General features: G+C 44.1%; 1 protein-coding gene across 1 annotated transcript in view; it reads right to left on the bottom strand.

Moving 5' to 3' along the window:
• LOC143923723 (uncharacterized) overlaps nucleotides 1-18,098 on the bottom strand; it is an 80,842-nt gene that overhangs the window by 38,850 nt on the left and 23,894 nt on the right. Inside the window, exons 8-10 of the mRNA XM_077447535.1 lie at nucleotides 16,583-16,888; nucleotides 10,172-10,513; nucleotides 1,381-1,674 (exon numbers count right to left, since the gene is read on the bottom strand). Of these exons, the coding sequence (XP_077303661.1) occupies nucleotides 1,381-1,674; nucleotides 10,172-10,513; nucleotides 16,583-16,888 (942 nt within the window). The remainder of the gene's footprint in view (nucleotides 1-1,380; nucleotides 1,675-10,171; nucleotides 10,514-16,582; nucleotides 16,889-18,098) is intronic.

Here is an 18,098-nt window from a genome sequence, read left to right as displayed (position 1 = left end):
AGACGGACAGAAGACCCCCGGAGCTATTTTAACCCTTGTGTGTTGTGTTTTTTTTAACTTTTATTTACAGGTGAATGGGTAGGGGTACATTGTACCCCATACTAATTCACATAGGGTGGGGGGCCGGTATTCCGATAAGCCCCCCGCCCGCAGACCCCAACAACCAACGGCCAGGGTTGTCGGGAAGAGGCCTTTGTCCTCATCAACATGGGGACAAGGTGCGGCCCCCCTTCCCCAAGGCACCCCCCCATGTTAAGGGCACGCGGCCTGGTACGGCTCAGGAGGGGGGCTGCTCGCTCGTCCCCCCCTTTCCTGGCCGGTCGTGTAGCGTGCTCGGACAAGGGTCTGATGTGGACCTGGGGGGGACCCCCACGCCGATTTTTTTGGGCGTTGGGGTTCCCCTTTAAGTCCATACCAGGTGACGGGGCCAGCGACGCCTCCTTCGCTGGCCCCGGCTACCTGGAGACGCGCTCAAAATGAGCGGACTTTCCTCCGCGTGTGTGGGCGAGTCCGTTCATTTCAAAGGTACGGCGGATAGTCCGGCGGACTTATTACGCCGTATTAGTCTGCTGAAAAAGTGCCGTGTGTGGGCAATTGGCCTGCTTGGAAAGTCCGGCGGACAGTCCGGCGGGAAGTCCGGCAGACTAAGTCCGCCGGATAGTTGGCTACATGTGTACGCTGCATAAGTGGCACTGATAGATGGCACTGATGGGACTAATACATGGCTCTGATAGGCGGCACGTATGGGCACTGATAGACAGCACCTATGGGCACTGATAGGTGGCACTTATGGGCAGCACTGATGGAACTACTCATGTGAAAGTATTGCTAAGTCTATCAAGTATGATTTTCTGGAGGTTTTATTGCAGTTCACCCCCTGAAGGGCGGAGTGTTTCAATATAGGTTAACATAAATAAAATATACCAAGCACCTTCTTTTTCTGTTTTTTCTTGTTCACTGATGGGCACTGACTGGCAGCACTGATTGGCATCACTGCTGGGCACTGTTGGGGCTGCACTGATAATCAGTGCCCTGATTATCTGTACTGTCTCCCCTGTGAGGAAATGAAAATAACCGATATTTCGTTGTTTACATATGATCAGCTGTGATTGGACACAGCTGATCACATGGGTAAAGAGCTTCATCATAGGCTCTTTACCGAGATTGGTGTTGCACCGCGTCCCAGGGACAGAGCAAACCACCGATCACCCGCACTGCGGGCGAGCAACTGCGACGAGAGTGGGACCACATAATTTGACATTGTCTCCAGAACGAGAGAGCCCGTAATTTGACAATATGGCAGACAGGAGGTGGTTAAAGGTGTAAACATTGATATTTTGTAGAACAATTCTATTACAACCGGTCTTTAGGTTGTATTACCTGTCATATGGAGGTCTCGAGTTCCAGGCTCCTTCAGGGACTCGTGTGTCCAAGTCACATGCACCGAGGACTTGAAATATTGCAGGGGAACGACACACTCACTTATAGCATCAAAGGTTTTCTCATCATTGGTCTGAATTATTTTCTTGGTTGAGCTCAAAGTTTCTTTTTTTCCTTCTCCTTGGGTCCATGTAATGAAAATAGTTTGGGGGTAAAACTTCACTAAACACAGAGAACACATTACTTGGTCTGGTCCAGAAATGGTGAACTTCACATTATTCTCCTGGGGGACAACTAGAAGAAGATGAGAGAGTTTAAAGATAGCAAATAATAAAATGTTATATCTAACAGCTGTTTAATATGATGATACTTTATAAAAAATGTTAATAATAATAATATCTGTCTGTGTATACAGTTGTGCTCACAAGTTTGCACACCCTGGCAGAAATCATGACATTTTGGAATTGATATTGAAAATATGACTGATCATGCCAAAAAAATTTTTTTATTTAAGGATAGTGATCATGTGAAGCTATTTACTATCACATAGTTGTTTAGCTCCTTTTTAAATCATATTGATAACACAAATCACCCAAATGGCTCTGATCAAAAGTTTACATACCCTAGACTGGAAGATGACACACACACAGAAGAATGCCACAAAAAAGCCTGCTGAGGCATGTCAAGGTGTTGTTGGGCATATTGTAACCGGGTTTTTATGTGGCATTGGCACAGTAAAGGCTTCTTTCTGGCAACTCAACCATGCAGCCCATTTTTGTTCAAGTATTGTTGTATTGTGCTCCTTGAAACGACCACACTGTTGTTTTCCAGAGCAGCCTGTATTTCTCCTGAGGTTACCTGTGGATTTTCCTTTGTATCGCGAACAATTCTTCTGGCAGTTGTGGTTACAATGTTTCTATCAAGAGATCCCTGATATCCCTGAATTTTCCACTTCGTAATAAATGATTGAGCAGTACTGATAGGCATATTCAAGGCTTTGGATATATTTTTATATTCTTTTTATATTCTTTTCCATCTTTTTCCATTACCTTGTTACACAGGCCTTTTAAAGATTCCTTTCTGCTCTCCATGGCTCAGTATCTAGCCTGCTCAGTGCATCCACGTGAGCGCTAACAAACTCGTTGACTATTTATACACAGACACTGATTGCAATTTAAAAAGCCACCAGTGTGGGAAATGAACCTTTAATTGCCATTTTAACTTGTGTGTGCCACCTTCTGTGTCTTTACCAAAGCCAAACATTCCAGGGGATGGAAACTTTTGATCAGGGCCATTTGGATGATTTCTGTTTTCATTATAATTTAAAGGAGCCAAACAACTATTTGATAATAAATGGCTTCATATAATCACTATCCTCAAATAACATTTTTATTTTTTATAAAAAAATAAGTAAAATAAATATTTACAAGAAAAAAATAAAAAAAATGAAAAGAGCCCAGACAAAACTAGGCTAAAAAAAAAAAACACATGGACCTATCATCCTCCTACTCAGCGGGGATCAGTGGACAGATCCTTTGTTAAGCAGTGGGATGCACTTGGCGTAGTTCGTCCCGTCTGCAAGGTACCTAATGCTGGTAAAGGTAGCAAGGGAGAATTGAGCAGCTGAGTCATTGCTAGGAGTAGGATAATGGTGAGCTGTGTTGCCAAGTCACTGCTGGTAAGAGCAGCAGTGGGAGCTGAGCTAACAAGTCACTGCTGGGAGGTAAAGACCGGGTGAGCTAAGTTTATGAGTAACTGCTAGAAAGGGAGGGAGCTGATGCCGCGTACACACGATCGGAAACTTTGGTCAGAAAAAGTTCTGATGGTTTTCCCGACGGAATTCCGACAGGATTTCGCTCATGTTGTCTTGCATACACACGGTCACACCAAATTCCGACCGTCAAAAAGGCGGTGACGTACAACATGTACGACGGGACTAGAAAAAGGAAGTTCAATACCCAGTAGCCAATAGCTTCCATCTTGTAGTTGAATCTGAGCATACGTGAGTTTTTGCGTGTCAGAATTGCATACGCAAGATCGGAATTTCAAATAGAAAGTTTTTCCGTCTTAAAAATTGAGAACATGCTCTCAAATTTTTGCTGGCGGGAATTCGGCCAGCTAAATTCCGATGGAGCATACACACGGTCACATTTTCCGTTGAAAAGCTCTCATCTGTCTTTTGCTGGACGAAATTCTGATCGTGTGTACGTGGCATAAGGGTGAACTGAGGTGATGAGTCTTTGCTGAGAAGGGGGGCAGGAAGAGCTGAGCAGCTGAATAGCTGTTGGACGAGGGGAGCAGTGTGAGCTAAGCTACAAAATCACTGCCGGGAGGAGGAAGCATGGTGAGCTCAGCAGCTGGGTCACTGCTAAGAAGGGGTATTTGGAAAAGATGAGATTCTGGGTCACTTCTGAGCAGGGTAGCTGTGCATGTGTCTCTGCTGTAAACTTTGAGGATGGTTTGCTGAACAGTGCCTGCACCTACAGAGGTTAGTGGGGACAGGTTTAAAGTTCATTTGCTGCTTGTTAAGAATATGTAAAAGTTTACAGTTCTATGATAAAGACCCTCCAAATAACATCCTAAAGTATACATAAGCATTAAATGATAACCTTCTAACACATGTGATACCTCTCAAGTTGCACAATTTTGAAAGGGAAGTTATTTAACCCTTTCATGACTAAGCCTATTTTTGGAATTTGGTGTTTACAAGTTAAAATCCATATTTTTTGCTAGAAAATTACTTGGAACCCCCAAACATTATATATATTTTTTTAGCAGAGGCTCTAGAGAATAAAACGGCGATTGTTGCAATATTTTATGTCACACGGTATTTGCGCAGTGGTGTTTTAAACGCAACTTTTTGGGAAAAGGGACACTTTCATGAATAAAAAAAAAACAAAACAGTAAAATTAGCCCAATTTTTTTGCGAAATGTGAAAGATAATGTTACGCCGAGTAAATAGATACCAAACATGTCACACTTTATAATTGCGCGCACTTGTAGATTGACGACAAAGTACGGTACCTAAAAATCTCAATAGGCGACGCTTTAAACATTTTTTACGGTTACCAGGTTAGCGTTACAGAGGAGGTCTACTGCTAGAATTATTGCTCTCGCTCTGACGATCGCGGCGATACCTCACATGTGTGACTTGAACACCGTTTACGTACGCGGGCGCGACTTCCGCATGCGTTTTCTTTGCTTCGCGAGCTCGCGGGGACGGCGGGCGCTTTGAAAATTTTTTTTTTATTTTTTTATTTATTTTATTTATTTTTAAATGACTAAATTGTTTAAAAAAAAAAAAAAAATTTGATCACTTTTATTGCTGTCACAAGGAATGTAAACATCCCTTGTGACAGTAATAGGCGGTGACAGGTACTCTTTATGGAGGGATCGGGGGTCTAAAAGACCCCCCACCCCTCCTTTACACTTCAGTGTATTCAGATCGCCGAAAAGGGCGATTCTGAATACCGGATATTTTTTTAAAACCGGCGCCATTGGCAGCCGAGTAAACGGGAAGTGACGTCATGACGTCGCTTCCGTGTTTACGATGAGGAGACTGGAACGAAGCCGATTACGGCTTCGTTCCAGTTCCTCCCCAGCAGCCAGAGCCGACGGATCTTTAATCGGTGCTCCCGATCGAGCGGGAGCACCGGTAACAGCGGCGAGAGGCGGCGGGAGGGGGGGGGCGTCCCCTCCCGCTCCTCCGGCATAACAGCCGAGCGGCTTTTAGCCGCATCGGTTGTTATGCCTGGATAGCCAATCGCCTGCTGTAAAAATCGGTACCGGGATGATGCCTGCAGGTGCGGGCATCATCCCGGTATAACCCCCGGAAGCCGAGTACGCAGATGTGTGTACGCTCGGCGGGAAAGGGTTAATAAACAAGTCACCTTGGCTAATATTTATGCGCCCAATCAACAGCAAGTCCCTTTCTTCAAATCCATGATGCAACAACTTACATCCTTCTATCATGGCATGTTGGTGGTTGGAGGAGATTTTAATTTAACTATGGCCCCCACTTTAGACTCCTCGACTGGCACCTCTTCGATAGCGTACAGAGCGCTACGGGCGATAAAATCTCAGCTGACTACATTAACATTACATGATGCGTGGAGAACGCTATACCCGACTGATAAAGATTTCACTTATTATTCCCCTCCATGCAACAAATACTCGAGGATTGACTACTTCTTTCTCTCTCAGACGGATCTAGAGTGTTTGCTTGCAGCCTCCATAGATGGTAATTTCCGACCACAACCCGATTTCGATCACCCTATCTTTCCCTACAAGACCGGCGAAACCTTTTACATGGCGAATGGACAATTCTCTGTTAAGCGATATAGATGCGGTACACAAACTAAACTCTAGCTTAAAGTGGTTGTATACCCACATTTTTAACTTTTACCTACAGGAAAGCCTATAATAAGGCTTACCTGTAGGTAAAAAAAATATCTCCTAAACCTGTACGGTTTAGGAGATATTCCCCTCGGTATGCGCCGCTGACTGCAGCGGCGCATGCGCACAAGGGGTTTCTCGCCGTCAAAATCCGGCAGCGGCCGAGCGGCCGGACTGAAATCTCCCGCGCGCATGCGCGGGAGTGACAATTTTGCAGCTCCGGCCACTCACAGCGCCGGAGCCGCGATACCCGGAAGAAACGCAGAGGGAGCATGTCAGCTCCCTCGGCGTGGATCGGGCCAGATGTCGGGGCCTCGTTCTAAGGTAAGTATTTCATAATGAGCTAGTATGCGGTGCTTACTAGCTCATTATGCCTTTTGCTTTGCAGGTTTAAAAAAAAAAAAAAAGGTGCGGGTTTACTACCGCTTTAACACATTATTTTGCCGAAAATGACTCTCCTGAGACTGACCCTCTAACAAGATGGGCGGCACATAAATGTGTGATTCAGGGAGAATTTATCTCCCTTACGGCAAGAAGACGGAAAGACAGAGTAACCCGAATTGACAGGCTATCAAAGAACATTCACTCTTTAGAATTGCTACATAAACAGACATTAGCGGAAAACACTCTACATTAACTACAGAAAGCCAGACTGGATCTCCTGGAAGAATTAGGGATACCAATTAGAAGGAAATATATACTTATGCAACGAAACTATTATGAATTTGGCAACAAAACAGGGAAATTTTTAGCAAGGGCAATCCAAAAAAAGAAAGCGATGTCAACAATCCATCACATAGTCGATCCAAAAGGTAACAAGATAGATTCCCCGTCTGGCATACTGGAACAGTTTAAAAACTTCTATTCTAACATCTATAATCTCCCACACCACCCCTCATCAGGAACGCACCACGATAGACTTAAAAAGATTACAAAATTTTTAGAAGACAATTGTCCAGGGAGTATCCCTGAAGAAGTGGCCATAGATTTAGAGAAACCGATAACGAAAGAGGAGGTCCTAGCCACCCTTAAACAGCTTAAACCGGGTAAGAGTCCTGGCCCAGATGGACTATCTACACTTTATTATAAAACTTTTTCGGACACGCTGACCCCACACATCATTGACACATTCAACAGCCTCCCTAGCTCTCCCTAGCTCTCCCGCGCCTTCACACGGAACTTCACGAAGCACACATCACAATGATACCGAAACCAGGGAAGGACGAATCTCTAGTCCCCAATTATAGGCCCATTTCACTTATAAACGTAGATATGAAGATCTATGCAAAAATTATAGCAAATCGCATTCTCCCCTTACTCCCCTCGCTGGTTTCTCTAGACCAAGTGGGTTTCATTCCGGGACGCGAGGCGCGTGAGAACACGCTGAAGGCGATTAGTGTTCATCAGTGGCTGTCCGCGTATCACGCTCCGTGCTTCTTTCTTTCATTGGATGCGGAGAAGGCGTTCGACAGGGTGGCATGGGATTACATGCTGGCAACACTCCGGAAAATGGGATTCAAAGAACGTACCTTGCAATATATTATGGCCCTCTACTCATCCCCCACAGCCAGAATTAAGGTTAATGGTCACCTGTCGGATGCCTTCTCCTTGTCCAACGGAACTAGACAGGGATGCCCCTTGTCTCCAATCATATTTATTTTAACGCTCGGACTCATGCTTCATAAACTCCATACAAATGCGGCTATTAAAGGAATTCGCATTAAGGACGAGATATACAAAGTGGCAGCGTATGCCGACGATATCCTTTTGTTTCTCTCGGACCCGATAACCACTATACCCAATTTACTCCAAGACTTCGCTCAGTTTAATACGATAGCAAACTTCCAAATTAATTTCAATAAGTCAAAAGCCCTTAACGTTACCTTACCTGATACGGTGCTAAATCAATGTCGAACAAACTTTCCATTCAGTTGGGAAAAGCATGCCATCACATACTTAGGAATTCAATTACCGACCAGATTGTCAGATCTTTATCCCCGAAATTACCTACCATTATTAAACTCCATTAGGACTGATCTGCAGAAATGGTACATACCTACGATCTCCTGGTTCGGGAGAGCCGCGATTTTAAAAATGAATGTCCTCCCAAGATTCTTGTATCTCAGGGAATTCATGAGAGCAGGGTTCTTTTTTGACAAAGGACAACTGCTCACCTATCAATCCCTTTTGACTAAATTCCCGAATATGAAAATACCCTTCTTTAATTTTCTTCAAATCAGGCATTTTCTGCTCAATAAGTACCCTGTAACTACGTGGTGTAGGAAACTGACTTCTTTTGAGACACTTTGCACTAGGAAAACATCACAGAGACATTTAATTTCTGAAATTTACGCTCTTCTCTTCCCTACAACAAATTGCTTAGCTGATCCAGTACGTGAAAAATGGGCAACAGATCTGAGAATGGAATTATCACAAGATAATTGGGACGATATATTGACAAATATACACAAAGGCTCTAGAAATGTGTCCGTACAAGAAAATGGCTTTAAACTATACTCACAGTGGTATAGAACCCCGGACATTCTACACAAATGCTACCCTACGTCAACCTCTCAATGCTGGAGATGCAGGGAAGCAGTAGGAACACTCTTACACATTTGGTGGGATTGTCCCCTCCTTAGACCGTACTGGAAGGCCATACATCATTTAATTTCTAACATAACGACCTTTACACCGGATTTCACGCCAGCACAATACTTACTCCATCATACATCCATGCCTCAAAGCCACTATAAGAAATCCATTGTAATACACCCAGTCAATGCAGCTAAAATGTGTATTCCTACTTTGTGGAAATCAACCACAATACCCTGTATTGCTGACTGGATACGAAGAGTGAGAAAGATAATGGAAATGGAAGAAATTACCCACCAACTCCATGACACCTCACCCAAATTCACCAACACTTGGGCATGTTGGTTACACTTCCAAACGTCTGCAGAGTACAAAAGTCTACTCAATAATGCATAGTTTGACCTGAGGGGAGCATTCACTGGGGTCTTTTGAGGTCTTCTTAGTATACGGAAAAAGCTTTGTAATGTTCTTTGGCAGCGAATTCATACTCATTCCCCTACCTTCCTCCCATACTTCACCTTTTTGTCCCCCCCCCCACCTGAATAGTCGTGAAGAATGCTATTTATGTCGCCTTTATGATCATTCCAGTTACCGATTACAATCTGTACGAAACTGACAAGTGGTCTGCCGGGTCTCTCTACCTGGCTAATTGGCCCACACCACAATGCACACTCCATATAACAGCTTTTCTCATCCGCATAGAGGTCCTATGACTCTAGCTGTTAGTATGACTCCCACCCCTTGAGGGAGGGAGTAAGGACAGATCCAGCAAACGCCATCTGCCACTTTATCCGTTACACCCCGGATTCGATATAGACAAGACAACTACTGGTCATGTTACAGGCCCAGGCTTGTTTAGGAAAATATGTCAGGGGTTTCGGACAACAACAAGACAGTTGAGTTAAAGCGGGAGTCCACCGGGACTCCGCGTTTTTTTTTTTTTTTTAAAGCCAGCAGCTACAAATACTGCAGCTGCTGACTTTTAAAATAGTTACACTTACCTGTCCAGCGCGCCCGCGATGTCGGCACCCGAAGCCGATCTCAAGGTCGTCTGTCGGGTCCTGCCGCCGCCATCTTGGGTATGGGAATCAGGAAATGGAGCCTTTCGGCTTCATTTCCCGGTTCCCTACTGCGCATGCGCGAATCGGGCTGTGCAATAAGGATGCTCCCCGCTGCCTCTGGGATCTGTGTGTTTCCCAGCAGGCAGCGGGGCACTTGCGGGAAGGGGCGGGCACTTGCGGAAAGGGGCGTAAGTTACGCCCCTTTCCGCAGAGAGCTATCCCGGAAGTGGGTGCAGTTACCTGGATTATCCGGGTAACTGCACCCCCTCCCCCCTGAAAGGTGCCGATTGTGGCACCGGAGGGGGGGAGGGTTCCGATGAGCGGAAGGTCCACTTTAGGGTGGACCTCCGCTTTAAATTAAGAAATACTGTTAAGATATCTTTGTTTTACAACAACTGTTACGCATTATATGGCCTTACAACAGTCTGGATTACGCTGCATAGAATTATCTTGTAATACCCGAAGGATTATCCACTATAAGACAATCCTCTTGTTTTAATTTCTATCTACACTGTTTTAACCTTCTGTTTCATTTGTAACAAATTACATGTACCTACTGCTTATGCTGTATGCTTATAATCTCTTAATAAAAATATTCTTAAAAAATAAAAAAAATTAAATTGTCATCAATGAGGTTATATATTCACTGACACTCACTGATTCACATTATTTCCCAGCATGTAAGTTTGGTCTTGGGGACTTTTAGTGTGTTCCTATAAAAATTTCTCTAACAGACTCACCGTTTGTCCTAGCCGGTCCTGTGCTTCGTTCTATTGGGTGTTCCAGGCTGGGATGTTCCACTCTGCAGATAATCTCCAGATCATCAGTGACTGATTTTGGTATGAAGGATAGGGAAGGGGAGCACTGATAGGAATTATTAGCCATTCTCTCATGTTTTATTTCAGAAATTGTGTAGTCTGTATTCTGAATACAGTCCATTATAGATCCTCCCTTCTTCTCTAACCAAGTCACTTTTGTGTCTATGGAGAAATAGCCAGATACTTTACACTTCACTGTAGATTGTTGCTGTACTTGCAGAATGATTGGAGTGATTTCTTCAATTCTTGGATGCCAAGGGAAATCTAAAAGTAAAAATGTAGAACATATAAGTACGTTGGTTCATACAGTTACACCTTAACCACATCTTGAATCAAAGGTCACTGAAAACTAGTAGCCAAATTGATCAATGTTATTACACATTAGTTAACAAGACAGTAATTCTATGATAAATGAATAAATAAAGTCGCGCTATGGAAAAATCAGATCTCCAATGTGATAGAAATATGTGAAATAAATTAAAATTAAAGAATGGAGAGAGAAAAGGAAATATACTGGGTTAGAGCTGCCTGTGCCTGAAGCCCTCACTTCCTTATTGGGAAGGAGAGGGAAATGAAAAATGTGAAATAAAAAGGTTATGGCGCTAAACCCTATTAGTGATGAGATGAGTTAACTTATCAAATCCTAGTGTTTATTTTTTATATAAAAAGAAAGAGAAAAAGAAAAAACTGTTGGTGATACCGTGCAGAGATATCCTAAAGCAATTTTATCCAAAACAAATTGTGTGTGATTAATGTGGAGTCAACATTCATGTTCCATTATAATTAAAACCAAAAAATGGGTGTTAAATTATCCTATACGTATCAACCTACTAAAAACATGTAAACCTTCATTAAATGTGCAAAATAGTGGAAATAATGTTAATATTCGACAATATGTTAGTTTAAAACAGATTGTGCAAACATGTGCAAAAAATGTGCAAAAAAGCAACTAAAGGTCAGAACAACCAAGGATCAAAAATAATTCAACCATAAAATCGCATGAAGACGCTAAATGTGCAAATAGACAATATTTTCAACCAATAATCGCATGAAGACGCATCTGTGTCCAATATAAGTCCAAAATTAATATTTGGCTTGATAGTACTGCCTCTTCAGATTATTGTTGTAATTGTTACAAAAAGTCAATGGGGGGTATTTGATTCACTCGTGCAAATAGTGCGGGCTTTCAATTAGAGAACTTCATCCCCGGTGCGCCACTCTGTGCTATAGTATGTGAATGCTCTCACCAGAGTTAATGCCCCTGTGGGGCTGGATGGACCTTCACAATGTAAGCCACTGTGTCGCTCTCTGGCTGCTGCTGGTGCACTGGGTGAAGCTTCGTTATTCCGTCCGTATGGTATCCAACGTTAATTATATAAGGGAAGACATATCCATAGTGTAATACGTTCTTAACCAAATCTTTCGTTTATTAATATTAAAATCTACTCACATTTTACATTAAAAGCATATGCGTATAGAAAAAACTCCGCCGTTCGTCTCAAACGAGTGCACACAACATCCAGCCCCACAGGCCGCGTACACACGCGCGGACTGTTCGCCCAACCTTGTCCGCTGAACAGTGTTTGGGCGGACAGTCCGCTCGTGTGTGGGGCTTCAGCGGACAGTTTCAGCGGACAGTTGGACGAACAAGGTCTTACGGAAATTCCGAAAAACTGTCCGCTGAAACAAGGTTTCAGCGGACTGTTCGCTCGTGTGTAGGCTTGTTCGGCCAACTAAGTCTCGCGCATGCTCAGAAAGGATTTTCACGCCGAAAGCTATAATGCAGTGTATAGGACGTCGTATTTTTCGTCCCGTCGTACGTGCCGTTCACGTCATCGCGCACGGTTTCAGCAAACTGTTCGTCCGTCGTGTGTGGCCATGTCCGTCCATGCTAAGTTTGAGCGGACTGTTTGCCGAAACTGTTGGACGGACAAAGTTGGGCGAACAGTCCGCGCGTGTGTACGCGGCCACAGGGGCATTAACTCTGGTGAGAGCATTCACATACTATAGCACAGAGTGGCGCACCGGGGATGAAGTTCTCTAATTGAAAGCCCGCACTATTTGCACGAGTGAATCAAATACCCCCCATTGACTTTTTGTAACAATTACAACAATAATCTGAAGAGGCAGTACTATCAAGCCAAATATTAATTTTGGACTTATATTGGACACAGATGCGTCTTCATGCGATTATTGGTTGAAAATATTGTCTATTTGCACATTTAGCGTCTTCATGCGATTTTATGGTTGAATTATTTTTGATCCTTGGTTGTTCTGACCTTTAGTTGCTTTTTTGCACATTTTTTGCACATGTTTGCACAATCTGTTTTAAACTAACATATTGTCGAATATTAACATTATTTCCACTATTTTGCACATTTAATGAAGGTTTACATGTTTTTAGTAGGTTGATACGTATAGGATAATTTAACACCCATTTTTTGGTTTTAATTATAATGGAACATGAATGTTGACTCCACATTAATCACACACAATTTGTTTTGGATAAAATTGCTTTAGGATATCTCTGCACGGTATCACCAACAGTTTTTTCTTTTTCTCTTTCTTTTTATATAAAAAATTCTATGATAGTATTATGCCCCATACACACGGTCGGAAATTCAGACGGAAATAGTCAGATCGGATTATGTTGTCGGAAAATCCGATCGTGTGTAGGCTCTATCAGACTTTTTCTGTCAGAATTTCCGATGGAAAAAATTTGAGAGCTGGATCTAAAATTTTCCGACAACAAAATCCGATCAGACTTTTTCTGATCATGTGTAGAGAATTCCAACGCACAAAGTTCCACGCATGCTCGGAAAACATTTTGGAGACGAAAGCTATTAGCTACTGGCCTCTATGTAGTCCCGTCGTACATTTTGTAAGTCACCATGTTCCGAACGATCGGATTTTCCGACAACTTTGTGCAACCATGTGTATGCAAGATAAGTTTCGGCCAAAATCCGTCGGAAAAAATCAGATGGATTTTGTGGTTGGAATGTCTGACCGTGTGTATGGGGCACTAGTATTCTATGTAGCGAATCCCACGTAGGAGACGCTGGTGAATTGGGATTCCCCACCTTGCACAGCCAGGCATACCAAATTTTCACAGTATCCCAGAGTCAAGAAACAGCCCAGTGCTTGTTTTTACGTTTTATTGAGGGGATAAAACTTGAATAGGGAATAGCAAAATAACGGGTTGCCCATTTGACTTCAGTCTATTTACACTCCTTTTCCTCCAGCACGCACTTGCTTGCAGAAACAATACAGACCCAGCTGGAACACTGTTTGATGAATCTGGCAAAGCACTTAGTCAGATCAAGCTAAAGCCCTTTACAGACAGGGACTGCGGGCCCCTTTGGTTGTGTAGCAAAGTTCACTGTCCAGCATACATTCCTGTGGCTATTGATCCAGGCACCACCAGCCCACCTGGCTGCAGCTGCCTCTCTCATTGCCCTCCTGGTTACTTGCCACAGTCCTCTCAGACTGCACGCTGCTCAACAGCCCACCCAACTGACTTCTCGTGGAGACCTCCTAGATGTGCTGACTCTCTCTTCTGCTGTCATCAAACTTGCTCCTGTGCATCCAGGACAGGACTCCTCCATGTGTTGTGAAGGATCCCTCCAGCACCCGACTCCCCAGACCTGAGATCACCCCCTCCCCAAACTAGGGGGCACCCTCAAGGGCCACTGACAGCCTCCTCAGCACTCCTTCTCCATATTCCACCTGACTGCTCTTGCTCATGTATTTAAGAGGTGCCTGCCCCCTGCCAGACCACTTGGCTGGGGATTGGCTAGGGCCCTCCTTAATACTCCAAGCAGCCCCTCCTAACCTCCCACCCATTTATGGAAGCTTTTCCAATGTTCTAGCAAGTAGGGGGAGGTACCAGAGGTGCTGCTTGATGAGTCATTCAGCCTCCGTGAGTCACTCACCCTGACCCAGTTTCAACACAGGCTTGGCTGCTAGCCAAGCCAAATTTACCTACACTAGCAAAACAAACTATTTACACTAGCACCTGACTAGAGCATGCTACAACTAATTAATTTTTTGTAACATATAAAGCTTTTTCTTGGTAGAATGTTTTAATAAAAACCATGATCAGATAAAAAAGCCTTCTGCTTTTTACTGCTCTATTTGCATCTAAGAGTATTAAACTCATTCGCATGCCCCTCTTCAGACTGCAATAGCATCTACAGGCTGAAGAGGTTTGCTAGAGGTGTTTTTGAAACCACTGCCGAGTTGGGCAATTTTTTGCATCAAAACAAGTGGAAGGGGAGAAAGAGGAGTAAAGCCGCCAATGGGGTAGCAGTATTTCTTTAACAGTGTATGTTAAAATACAATAAGAGTGGCTGACGAAGGAGGTGTAGTTTGGCCTCCGAAATGCGTTCCCGATAGGCTAGAGTCTGTGACAATCTGACAGCTCCTTTATCGAGACTCCCGTGGCAGTTCTCTGACAGTTTGCCCAGATCCCTGGCTTACACAGCGCTCTTGTCATCTCAGCAGTCTCTGTTGTGACTGGTCTCTGCACTGGCGGCTCCACATGGAGCTTGATATATGCCTGTTTTAAGTGACTTTTGTGAGTGCAATTTTATTGTATTTTAACACACACTGTTGAATAAATCCTGCTACACCATTGGCACCTCTTTCTACCCTTCCCCTTCTTCTGTGGCAGCTTTTGGGTTCCCAGCCTGCTGTGTCAGCAAGAGGCTCTCCACTAATTGATTATAACCCAGACCTCCAGGTTTATATAGTTACATAGTAAGGTTGAATAAAGACACCAGTCCATCCAGTTCAACCTGAGTGTGTGTCTACAATTGTCCTTATCCCTGTACATTGCACACTCACATCGGTCCCTACCCTCAAGGAGCCCACAATCCAAGGTCCCCATTCATATACTAGGGCCAATTTTGGACAGAAGCCAATTAACCTACCTGCATGTCTTTGGAGTGTGGGAGGAAACCACTGTGCCTCCCACAGGTCTATATACATGCATATATCCTTGTCACTTTATATCATTGCTTATCAGCATTATTTGAGGTGTACCCACTCTCATCTGATGTCAATATAGTCCCTCATACACCATTCAATCTGATTGCTTAAGATCATCCCTTGACTGTAACAAGTGTAGCACTGAGTGTTGGCAGTTTTTCTCTTTAATCTTTTGCATCAACAATTCTGTAATGTAGTGTACAATCAGAATTTCCGACAACAAATGTTCGATGTGAGCTTGTTGTTGAAAATTCCAACCACGTGTATGCTCCATTGGACATTTGCTGTCGGAATTTACAACAACAACTGTTTGAGAGCTGGTTCTCAAATTTTCCGACAAAAAAACTTGTTGTCGGAAATTATGAGCGTGTGTACACAATTCCGATGCACAAAAGTCCACGCATGCTCGGAATCAAGTAGAAAAGCCACACTGGCTATTGAACTTTATTTTTCTCAGCTCGTCGAACATGTTTTAAGTCACGGTATTCTTGGCAATCGGAATTTCCAAGAACATTTGTGCAACTGTGTGTATACAAGACAAGTTTGAGCCAAGACCTGTCGGAAAATAATCCACGGTTTTTGTTGTCGGAATGTCCGATCATCTGTACACGGCATTAGACAACCATTCTCAACCAGTGGCCATGGAAAATTAGGGCTCCCCCCAGATGTTGCTAGGAGTTACTTGAGCTGTAGCTGCTTGACCTCCCATTTGGTGGTACTTCCATAGTTCTGGGACCAACACGACTTGTCAGAGCCGACAGCAGGGGCATTCTTCCCACTGATCACCAATGTAAGGAGCATTCTTCCCACTGATCACCAATGTAAGGGGCACTTTTCAATACTGATCAACAATGTAAGGGGCAATCTTGCTACTGATCACCAATATAAGGAGCATTCTTCCCACTGACCACCAATGTAAGGAGCATTCTTCCCACTGACCACTAATGCAAGGGGCATTCTTCCCATTGACCACTAATGTATGGGGCATTATTCCCACTGACATCTGAATGAAAAATGTAAATTGGTTACAGGTGTGTTACATTCAGCATATATAATACCATACTAGGAGCAGTGTGTCATGATTATTTGCACACTGGGAGTAGCTGGTGGCATGTACTTGTACAAACTTAACCTTCTGGATCTCATGTATAAAAGTGTCTAATATGAAAATGTCTGTGCTGTCTATAGTAACTGCTCACCATCTATCTTACATGACATCGTGGTAGGTTGGAATATGAAACAGAGTTTCTGATCATCCAGCACTGGCAGTTAATGTTTTAGATGCCTCTGCAAATCTAAATCAAGTTCACAGTGCCTCCAGTAATATTTATATTTTTTTCTAACCTGGATCCTGTACAGATATCTCTCTATATTCCTCATTCTCCATGGATGGATGGTTCCATGTTACTCTGACTCTGAATTGCGGGTTTTCAAAGAGATTTCTAGGAACTGTACACCGACTGTTAACAGTAAAAGTGCCATCTTGATTCTCACTGATTGCCTCCTCTGATGGTTTCTTCTCCAGGGATAGCCCATTAGACCAAGTGACTGTTATATCTTTTGGATAAAAGCCGAAAAGGCTGAAAGTTGCCACCATATCTCCGGAATCATCAATGAAGAGTTGTATGTGCTGCTTGACTTTGGGCTTTGCTACAAGAGACAAGAATGTATTATATAACATAGCTGTATTAGGGTTATAAAATAAAAAAAACAAGGAAAACAAAATCAAACACTTAATTAGTTAAATATCTTCTTTATTAGTAGACATGTAGACTGTCCACAAATTACAGAACCAAGTTTCTGACACATGCACATTGACATAGGAATAGAATATGTGTCTTCCCTGTATGCTGTGCACGCTAGTCTGGTACATGTACAGTAATGTATTTATGGTTCTGCTATGCCTGCGTCCAAATTGGAGGAATACCGTATATACTCGAGTATAAGCCGAGATTTTCAGCCTCTTTTTTGAGGCTGAAAGTGCCCCCCTCGGCTTATACTCGAGTCATCGCTGTCTGCCTGCTCGATCAGCGTGTCGAGCAGACAGACAGCGGACATTCTACCCTTCAAACGCCGCGCCTCCGCCTCCGCCTTCGCCTGTGATAGGCGGAACACTGAATTTCCCAGCAGCCTGTGTTCCGCCTATCACGGACATCGTCTCATCCTCGTACTACGGACGAGGATGAGACGATGTCCGTGATAGGCGGAACACAGGCTGCTGGGAAATTCAGTGTTCCGCCTATCACAGGCGAAGGCGGAGGCGCGGCTTTTGAATTTTAGAATGGCCGCCGAGGCGCCGACGAAGAGCGGCGATCCTGGCAAGGCACGGGACGGAGGCAAGGCAAGGCACGGCACGGGACGGGACGGAGGCAAGGCACGACACGGGACGGAGGCAAGGCACGGCACGGGACGGAGGCAAGGAGGCAAGGCACGGCACGGGACGGAGGCAAGGCACGGGACGGAGGCTCGGGACACAGGCTCGGGACACAGGTAGGCTGGACACACACACACACACACACACACACACACACACACACACACACGGACACACACACACAGGGATGGATGGATGGAGACACACACACACAGGGATGGATGGATACACACACACACAGGGATGGATGGATGGATGGAGACACACACACACAGGGATGGATGGATGGATGGACACACACACACACAGGGATGGATGGATGGATGGACACACACACACACAGGGATGGATGGACGGACACACAGGGATGGACGGACACACAGGGATGGACGGACACACAGGGATGGACGGACACACACACAGGGATGGACAGGCATGTCTCACCCTCGGCTTATACACGAGTCAATAAGTTTGCCAGTTTTTTTG

The sequence above is a fragment of the Lithobates pipiens genome, unplaced genomic scaffold (assembly GCF_037356315.1).
Source record: "Lithobates pipiens isolate NorthernLeopardFrog02 unplaced genomic scaffold, aLitPip1_a1.2 Scaffold_22, whole genome shotgun sequence".
Lineage (NCBI taxonomy): Eukaryota > Metazoa > Chordata > Amphibia > Anura > Ranidae > Lithobates > Lithobates pipiens.
This window is presented reverse-complemented; position numbering and strand designations above follow the sequence as displayed.